This window comes from Oryzias latipes, chromosome 19 (assembly GCF_053564925.1).
Source record: "Oryzias latipes strain Hd-rR chromosome 19, Olatipes_Hd-rR_3.1".
NCBI lineage: Eukaryota > Metazoa > Chordata > Actinopteri > Beloniformes > Adrianichthyidae > Oryzias > Oryzias latipes.
This window is the reverse complement of record NC_136255.1, coordinates 6,817,537-6,827,583: the sequence shown is the minus strand read 5'-3', so window position 1 is coordinate 6,827,583 and position 10,047 is coordinate 6,817,537. Positions and strand designations below refer to the sequence as shown.

Sequence of the window (10,047 nt, the reverse complement as noted above, 5' to 3'; positions counted from 1 at the left end):
AATCCAAAGGTTTCTTAAAATATCTTGTATTTTTTACTGCCATTTTGGGTTAAAAGAAATTAGCTACAGTTTTTAAATATGTCTGAGAGGGTTTTGGAAATGATTCATTTGTTTATTTTCCTTTACTTTCCTGAAATAACTTTTCAATAGTGACAATTTTAGCCTTTTTTTAAAACTCCTAGCTTTACAACCAACCAAGGTTCAAATCTGAATCTTCCTAGATATTTTTCTCTTGGCTAAGTTTGCTTTGTCAAACACTTTCATATTTTTACATCATTTTAAGGGAATCTAAGGTTAGCTTGGTTGGTAAAGCAGTCATTATGTAACATCAGTAACTGGTAAAGGTCTGTCAATCATAGTTACTGACTGAAACTAGTCAGTTCACATTCACTGTCATGAAAATGTTTCAACTTAACAACAACAAAAAACATGCTTACAATCTGATTCCAGTAGCTTTTTATTCTTCCTATTCTTCATTTATAAGTAGGCTATAAACTTCATAACTTTATTTTATGTGTAACAGATATCTATGGTTTTGAATGAGTATAAATTCAAGTTTTACGTTGAAAACTTACACTTTAGTCTTGTTTTTTTTCAGGATAGGGTCTTTATAATGTTACCAGTTGTACAAATGCATATATTCTGTTGTTTTTTCAAAGTTCAAGTCCTCTTCTGCATCCCTCACTTCCGGTGTTCCACAAAGCTCAGTTTTGGGACCTTTATTGTTCATTTTATATCTAATGCCTTTCCAGCACATTTTGAGTTCTTTTAACGATGTTTCTTATCATTTTTATGCTGATGATCTTCAGCTTTATGTGTCCTTTAAACCCCAGAATGTTTTTAAAATGCAGATTTTACGCAGGTGTCTGGATTCATTCAAGTGTTGGATAAATAATAATTTTCTCCGACTAAATTAAGCCAAAACTGAGGTTCTAGTCTGTGCTCCTGACAGTTGCCTCCCCCCGGATAGTCCAGTGGCTTGGTCCACTTGCTTCCTTTATCAAGCTGTCTGTTAGGAACCTCAGAAACTCTAGACCCGGTTTTATCCCTTGACTCTCATGTTGGGTCACTTGTTCGCTCTTGTTTTTATCATCTTAAAAAAATTGCAAAACTGAATCCATTTGTGTCGCGTTCTGAGATGGAAATGCTCATCCATGCTTTTATATAATCTCGTCTTGACTACTGCAAAGTCCATCTTCACATGCTTGAGCAAAAAATCTTTAGAACGGCTTCAGGTTGTCCAGAACGCTGCTGCAAGACTTTTAATCAAATCATCTAAGTTTTCACACGTCACCCCGTTATTAATCCAGCTGCACTCGCTCCCCATTTGCTACCGAGTGCATTTTAAAATCGTGGTTTTAACATACACGCCTCTTAATAACCAAGCACCGGTCTACTTAAAAGACCTTTTGCAGCCGTACACTCCTAGCAGGTCCCTTAGGTCTTGTGATCAGGGTCTGCTGGTTGTTAAGAGAACCCGGTTAAAGACTAAAGGTGACAGAGCCTTTGCTGCAGTGGCCCCATCCCTCTGGAACTCCCTTCCTCTCAGCCTCAGATTTACAGACTCAGTGTTTTCTTTTAAAAACCAGCTAAAAACCTAACTTTTTTTTTAATTGCTTTTTCTTAATTTTCTCTTTATTTTGTGTTTTACTGTGTTTTATTGTGAAGCACTTTGTGATTTTTATCTTGAAAGGTGCTCTACAAATAAAGTTTATTATTATTATTATTACTATAAGTAAAAAACATAACCCCCTACAACCCCTAGAAACTATATTTGCAACAATTACATTAAAAATTGCAGTGAAGAGTTTTTTTAAGTTTATTTGTGACATGTAAAGTTCTAAAATTGTAATGAAAACACAACAGGTTTTTTGTGCGTTTTTTTCAGTTTAATGGATGCATTGGGGGAAATCTAGGTAATTTTATTTTGTTTGCATATCTGCTTGCATTTTTTGTAAAATGTAACATACAGTACAAGTCAAAAGTTCAGTAAAGACAAACATTTGCATCTAGAATAAGTTTTTTTGCAAAAATCCTACTAAGTCAACCTCATATTGACCTTATCTAGAATCCTGACAGTCTGCATGAATGACCTCTTTTACATCAAATAGTGATTTAAATTCAGCTGTAGAATGTTGTTTTTCATTTGCCCGTGCCTTAAGCAGTTAAACTATCTAAACTGTTAAACATAGTTCTTAAAAATGAAGTTTTTTGTCTTTTGGCTGGGCGGGAAGCTTGCATGTTATGGTAATTTAAATCATGTCTATCACTTTTTGTGAATAATTATGGTAAAACTACTACTTCTTCAGTGTTCAATGCTGATAATTATTGTGTTTTTTCATTGTAAAAAGAACTCACAAAAAGTCAATGTGCGCTAAAATGGAATAGTACCCTCGCCAACCAGTCTCTCTTCCTGTAGCGTTTAAAGACCCGCTCCTATTTATTTTTTAGTTTTTGGTGTTTTTAATATGTTCTTGTGGTTCCATTCTGATGCATCTACTTGTAGAGAAAAAGTTTCATATACGTCTTTGTTTTTCTGGCTCAGACAATCCATTTTTGTTGCACTACTAATGTTAGGTCAGGGTTGTGAGGGTAAGGTAGTGGGAGTGAGTGTAAACAAATAAATGATGGAAAATGGAGGCGGGCTTACCATGGGCCAACATTCCACCCTCGACTCACAGGAGAATTTTTAAAAAACCCTTACCACCCTGCAGAAACTATGTCTTAAAAAACGAGGCAGGTTTTTTGAGTTTGGCCAAAAACGAGACAATCATAATTAAAACTGGGAGCGCTTTGAAAATAGATTGAAAGATGATCAGAGTGGGACTTAAAATTAAAAGATTAAAAGCTTGAGCAACTCACACAGAAGCTACACTATGTGGAATGTGGAACACAAAATATAATTTGTCCCAAAAAATAAATGTATAAATCTGCTCACAAATAGAAAACACCTTCAATAGAACCCATTTCACAAGATCAGGACATGTCATTTCTTGTAGGAACCTGATCTTCAAAAATGTTCACATCAAGTGAAACCAAAAAATGTCACGTTTAAAATAAAATCTTTATATTTCATTAAAGCAAGATTGACTAACAGAAGACAATATGAATTCAGCAACATGGAAGTGTGTCTTCACAATATATGACAGTGCAGGAAGGATGGAGTCAATCGCTAGTGGAGAGTGAGCAGTAATGGACGTATCAGACCGGGCTTTTACACGCACAATTGACATCTGCAGAGCAGGCGGCGCAGCAGCAACACTAATAGAACCAGCAAAGGCCCTTCCTCTCATGTTATTGATTCTTCATTGCTGAAAGTCCATGAGAAAAGCAATTGATTAGACAAAGCTTTGCTGGAAAATTCTCACATCGACACAAACAATCAAGTCTTGATTCAAATGTAGGTGTTCACACACACGTTCTGTGACTTTCACCAAAATGGGTCAAGACTTTTTTACTCAAACATGAAATTCTTTGCACAGATTGAAAATATTTCCTTCCTCCGAACGATTATTAAATCATGGATGCTTTCTAACACCTTAATAATCTATAAGCTCTGAACATCAGCTGTTTAGCAGGTATGTTTTTCATGTCTGAAGATGTTCTTGTTTCTTCCCTACAGGAAGCATGGGGTCAGGGTGAGTTGAGACCCATCTCAGGATTGTCCTCATGTTGACCTTCGCCTGGCTGGCCTCCCAGCTAAAAGGCCCCTGTGAAGGTAAGAGGAACTGGTGTCCCCTCCTTCAGAGAAGGGTTCCCTCCCCTTGACAGGCCCACAGAGCCGCAGCCACCTGCCTGCTGGGTCAGCCCCATATGAAAAGGGAAGCTCTTTGTAATCTGACGGGGATTACATCAGCCAACAATGCACCTCTGAAAGAGCGACAAAAGCCCTGTATCAAACGCCACTGAGGGGGAGCAAGGCTATGATCTCCTGCTACTACCAACACTGACTCCAATGCCACCTCTCATCTCCCCAAGAGGCATTTACTGCCTCACTCCTCCTTTTGGCCTCTCATCTCTGGGATCTGGCCTTTTATCAGCACATTCCTTTTCATTTGCATTGCAGTGTGGGGAGGGACAGCAGGTCTCTCTGATCTGATAGCACCAGGAGAGAGTCGGGAGGATCCTCGGGGCATGAAGGGTGCGTGTTTGAGTGCATGCATCCTGTCCTTCAAACACACACACACATACATGCACAGCATTCTCAAGATAGGCAGGGGCCTTTGAGGAAGCAGCATGAGGCATTTAAAGACCTACTACAATCATCTTTTGATCTATTGTAAAGGTGCTCCCAGTATTCTTTTATTGGTGACTATGCCATTTAAAGCCAAAATCAAAAAACGTGCTGTTTTCTAGGACATAGTTTCTGCAGAGCATCAATAGCTCATTTAAAATTCACCTCTGGGTTGTGGGAGTGACTGTTGGTGTGGAGTAAGCCTGCCGGCACTTCCCATTATCTCTTTGTTTGCACTACCTTACAGCCCCTCACAGCCCCAACCTAACATTACCGATGCCAGCTGAGATGAGGAAGACAAAGACATACATGGATCTATTTGTCTGCAAGTGGATGCATCGGAATGGAGCGTAGCAAGGAGGTTGTGGTCCGCCAATTGTTTCACCTATACATCACAGGTCCTAGTGGAATTTTTTCGTCTGCTCCTGATTAACAACATTTTGAATAAAGAAATACTCAGAAATGAATTCTTAGCTTAATTTCTTTATATATAGTGTCCATCACCAGAAAGAACATGTTAAAAAGACCACAATCACAATTTTAATTGGAGTGGGTCTTTAACTTTTATTGCATCCAAAAATCTTTTTTTTAAAACAACAGAAAGTTTAAGCTTATGACCTCAGTGGCTCGTTATGCCATTGAAGCGTGTGTTAAAAGCCTCCACATGAGTCATTGTAACACCTTTTACAATGGCGAAAGCCTTGAGATGTTTGGTCTGATAGAAGGGGGCTCTTGTGAATGTTTGCGTTGCTCAAGGAGATAAAAAGAAGAGGTTTACTCTTTGGATTTCCTCTGAATCATTGTATTCCAAACCCACCCATTGCTTAAACACATGTCAGTGCAAGGAGGATGGGGGGGTTGACCTGGTAGAAAAAGCAGTGATAGATTGAGGATACAAAAGAAAGGGAATCAAATCCACCACCTTCAACTCGCCACACATTGACGGACTCTTAGGGCTACATCAACTTGTCCTCAAATCAATGTTATTCCTGAAAGCATTGAATGGAAAATCATTCAAATTGTATTATGTTAGAATATATGAGCCATTTCAAAATATTAATTCAGCATTATTTAAGGTGTCTGTTAAGGATAGCTGTTACAGCTTGCAGCACATTGACTCTTATGAGGGATTACGCACCTCTATTACATGTGATGTATGACTGTGTGAGAGGGACCTATTTTTCATGACAGAGACTTTGTACCTATAGGGAGTTGTTAAAGAAGGCTGTGTGAAATATGCTCTTAGAACTACTGTTCATGAGCTGAAAAGACGGGAAAGAGAGCAGAGGAGTGTTGGACCTGCAGAATGCTTGTAATCCTCCACACCGCCGCCTCTCTCCCTGTCCAGTTAATTGGAATACAAAGCAGAGCAGGGTCGATGAGGGAGCGCTGCTGAGGATGAAGATGAGGAGGAGGTGGTGGGGTGGAATGTAGGGGGGGGGCTGCTGTCTGTCTCTAGCAACCTTCACTGCTCGCTGGGAATTGACTGGGGAACCAGCAAGCGAGACCGACACACTGTCACTGGTAAAATGAACTGTCACCTTGCATTTCTCAGCCTCGTAGCAGCGTCGAATTGGCCGCTTTGAACCATGTGACGTGACACTGATTGAGTTCTGGTTTCCCCCCTTCCTGGGCTTCTCAGGAAGGGCTTGGTTTAATTTCAAGCGTTCAGGCTCTATGCAAAGCATCATCCTCTGGCACAGCAGAGACTCCAGACCTCAATCCTCACACCGAACCTTGAGTGCTCCACTCATCCTCACCAGTTCTCATTATTTCATTGTGCTGCCTCGTTACACTGCCTCTTAGCTAGTCTTGTTTTTCTTACGGTTTATAGTCAGGGCTGTCTGACAGGCGCACAGAGGAGGAAAACTATTAGGGGTAGCCGTTTGAATCCTGGAGGCAATACCAGGGAGTATTAAGATGTTAACCCTGGCCAAGTCACTTGTCTCTCTCAGTTACCAAGCTGATGGAGTGGGGAAAAGATCCAGTCGCAAGTGGGGACCCAAGAGACAGAAACTTCAGGTCAGCTGGCGCTTCCAGATCCAATAGGCCCTCAGATGGGGGATGGTTGTCAAGTGCCTCAGAGGCTGGGCTATAAAGAGGCTCAGTACCAAGACAAAGGAGAAAGAAAGTGTGCCATTCATACCTAGACAACACATCTCCACAAAACCCCAGCATATGAACGTGCAGAAAATAATCACACTGATTTTTTTGTGTGTTTGAGAACCCTAAAATTACATAACTAAACGTAATTATTGTTTACTTCCTTATTATGAAGTACTCACTAATTTATTTATGCCTAAAGAAACTTTTCTATGTATTTCTACCCACTTACATTTGCACCTTGAAAAATGCATAGACAGGCAAACGCACCCATTGACATTTTTTTATTACCAATTACTCACCAGTAAATGTCACTCTGTCCAAACAATTACATTTAAGCATAAAGAACACTTCTCTAAATGTAATATATATATAAGGTTTAAAGGAGAAACTGGTTCCTGCAGCAGATTCAGATTTTACGCAACTACACAGCAAAATGTATGAATGTGGAACTTGACTTACTAAATCAGCTATTCTGACATTTAAAAAATGGAAATTGGATTTTGTTTTTAAAAAGAGGGCATAGATTTTTTCAAGTTATAGATTGATGTTGTATTTTTTAAATAAATAAAAGATTTATAAACCCAGCACTGTTGTGTGTAATTAGATTTCCCTGAATTGCTAAAGTGTTGCATTTCCTTGTGGGTTTTGATTTTATGATATTTCTTTGCAATTTAAAAGTGAATAAAGCTCCACGCTGTGATTTGATGCCGATGTATATTGAAGTCTAATTTAAATTTCCAAATTGTAATGATGCTCAACGCTTATAAGCGGCATTTGATTTCTCACAATAAAAACAATGAGGTATCGGGATGACCAACCCCCTCTCATCCCATGAATACTGTTACCTTTGAAGCCTGGAGACCCTGCAGAGTGACATGCGACAGAAGACCTGCTAAAAAACCAAGGAAGTGTTCCTGGCAATAGACTTGTAAAAGAGCCCGCAACAACTGCAAGCAGCTGGGGGTACAAACAGCATCAGGCTGACCTCTGTCAAAGTGATGAGGGAGGGGTGGAGAGGTCCAGGCCTGCTGGAGGTGTTCAAATTATCCAAGGCGGTCAGCTGGATTTGTAATGTCTTCATTTTTGTGTTGTTGTCGTTTTTGGATTTAAAGAAGGGATGTTCAGTGTTTTCTATTTGTGTTTAATTCTATTTGCTCTACTATCTGCTCCTTGCCTTCCATGCAGGCTGCAAACAAGGAGGGCTCTGATTCGAAGGTGAAAAACATCTCCCTCCACTCCCCCAGCTTTGAACATCTGTCTCCATGGCGTTGGCTGCGGCACAGACTCTGACACCTCCAGATGGAGAGCCTGCTGGGAGAGCTGAGATATTGCCGGCAGAGATGGCCGGGATCGCATCCCTGGAATGAAGTCCCACACTTGTGTTCTGCACGGTTCCCCCTTTTTTCCGCTGCAGAATCCGTCACCGTACCTATTGTTGCCTCGTGACTCATTTGAAGGGGAGGCTTTTGGCTTGACACACCTGGCTTCAAATCATTAAGCATTCTTTCTAATTTACAGTAATGAGCTGCATGGTATTTCAACTGTAACTTCTATGCAGGAAACTGTATAAATTTTTAATTTAGTTTTGAAGGAACTGCATATACACGCATACATTTCCAATGACTGCTGACTTCCATTTCCTAAAAACGTGTTTTCGGGCACCTTAATGAGATTCAAGTTCAAACAATCTCGAACATAGACCTAATGTCCCACTGCCTTGTTAGTCTCAGAATTGAAAGCAATACCTGCAAAAATCGGAGGTGCAGGAGCCCAAGAGTTTACCTCCCTGAGTCACTCTGGTGTCTTGACAGATTGGCTCTGCATTCATTTGGGCCTGAACTCTGTGTGAACCCAACTTTAAGAGAAAGACATCAACAGGCCAGGGCTGGTGGGGCAGAAGAGTGTGTGCTAACCCAACACCCACAGCAAATATTGAAACTACGACCCTTCAGCATCAGGGGGAAGAAGGTGGTCAGGCCCTGCAAGCCAAAGGTGACGCCACAACAGGCTTGTTGAAGAATCCGATTTTAATTTAGCAGCTTAAATGTGTTGTAGGTGCTGTCAGCTGTATACATAGAATTTGGGTAACAAATCAAGGGTGAGACCTGGCTTCCTGGAGTTTGTTGTCATGTTTAGATCCCCTGGAGGTATTTGGAGGTGAAAAGGTCACACAGAGCCACCCTGTGTGTTGTGTAAGATTCCTCTTGTCACATTATGCAAGGGGACTTTGTTGGGATTATTTATGGAGGTGACAGTATTTAAAATAATATTACGGTAAAAAAGAAGATTTTCACTCAAAATTTCAGAAGATCAGGAAGAAGACATTCCAAAAATTAACTAAACATTGATTTTAAAAAAACACACAATTAAGGAACTTTTTTTGTTTTTCTTAAGACTTTATTAAGTTAAATCATCTGAACAATTGTTTGAAACATCCTGGAAATAAATAGTGCAAACGATGACACCAACTCAAATCACAGCATATAGAAATATGCAGAAATTATGGGAAACATTTTACAAAAAAAGATTTCTCAGCATCAAGTCAGTGTTGAACACATTAAACATACCCTGTGAGGCCACAACCCAGATATTTTTTAATGTTCTGGAATGGTGCCATTTCTGAGTGGAAACGCGCTCAGGCCTCCACGTTCTTATCAGTGTTCAGAGTTTATCTCCTTAGCTTTTGGAGAGGACTCGGAGCTGCGAGCTTTCTCCACGGAGGCCGAGGGATTTCCCAAAACGTAACCGAGCTTCTCCCGCTTCTTTTGCTTCATCCTGCGGTTCTGAAACCAGATTTTCACCTGCGTTTCGTTTAAATCCAAGCTGGCTGCGACCTCTATCCGCCGCGCGCGCGTCAGGTACTTGTTGAAGTGGAACTCTTTCTCCAGCTCCGTCAGCTGCTTGGTGGTGAAGTTGGTGCGTATGACGTTGATCTGGCCGGGAACCCCAAACTCCGACTGGACCGCTGTTTAATGGGGAAAACGAATGGCATGATGACGATGGAGGACAAACAACATAGATAGAGAGCTGATGCGTAACATGAGATGAATGAGAGAAAAACTAAATTATTCCCCGGAAGATTTTCACCCACAACACTCAGCTGAAAGTTTTACTATTCTTTCAGGTTCTTAACCCGCGTTCTTTTTTATTTTACATCCATGACAAACCTGTTTTGGGGGGATTCCTCTTCACTTTCATCCAGTCGAAAGTTTTTGAAGTTTCATCCACGTCCTTCTCTCTGCACTGTGCCGGCACTCTTGCGTAAACGTTTTCTGGAAACTCCTGCTGCCTTTGATCACTGCTGGGATGCAGATAGTGAGAGCTGGCTCCAGCTGCAGGCCCGCAGCCATCTCCAGAAAACGGCGCCATGTTTGGGGAAAGCTGTGCGTGAATGAAGCTCCGGTCCTGGTCTGGAGCGAGGCCATACTGGTGGTGTCCGAACTCCAGCGGGGAGCCGTACATTGGGTTTCCTGGTAACGGAAACTGCAGATCCAGTTGAGTTTGGTGGAGACTGGGTGGATGAAGGGGCGCAGGATTTGCAGCCACCAAACGACCGTCCTGTGCGTAATTGTCAGCTGTTGGACACGAGTTGGATGACACATATCCGTGGTTTAAATTGGGGTATCCGGCCTTGGCACTGAAAATGTTTGCTCCTCCATGGTTACACACAGGATAATCTAAGTACGAGTTCATCCTGAACCCGGGCC

At 41.1% G+C, this 10,047-nt stretch overlaps 1 protein-coding gene across 1 annotated transcript; it reads right to left on the bottom strand.

Annotated features, from left to right (window-relative positions):
* Positions 1–8,715: 8,715 nt before the first annotated feature.
* Positions 8,716–10,033, bottom strand: hoxb1b (homeobox B1b). The gene is made up of 2 exons (XM_004080650.5): positions 9,508–10,033; positions 8,716–9,305 (listed from the first exon to the last, which is right to left on the bottom strand). Exons 1-2 carry the CDS (start codon positions 10,031–10,033, stop codon positions 8,995–8,997), a joined length of 837 nt encoding a protein of 278 aa, XP_004080698.1. The 3' UTR covers positions 8,716–8,994.
* Between the last annotated feature and the right edge of the window lie 14 nt (positions 10,034–10,047).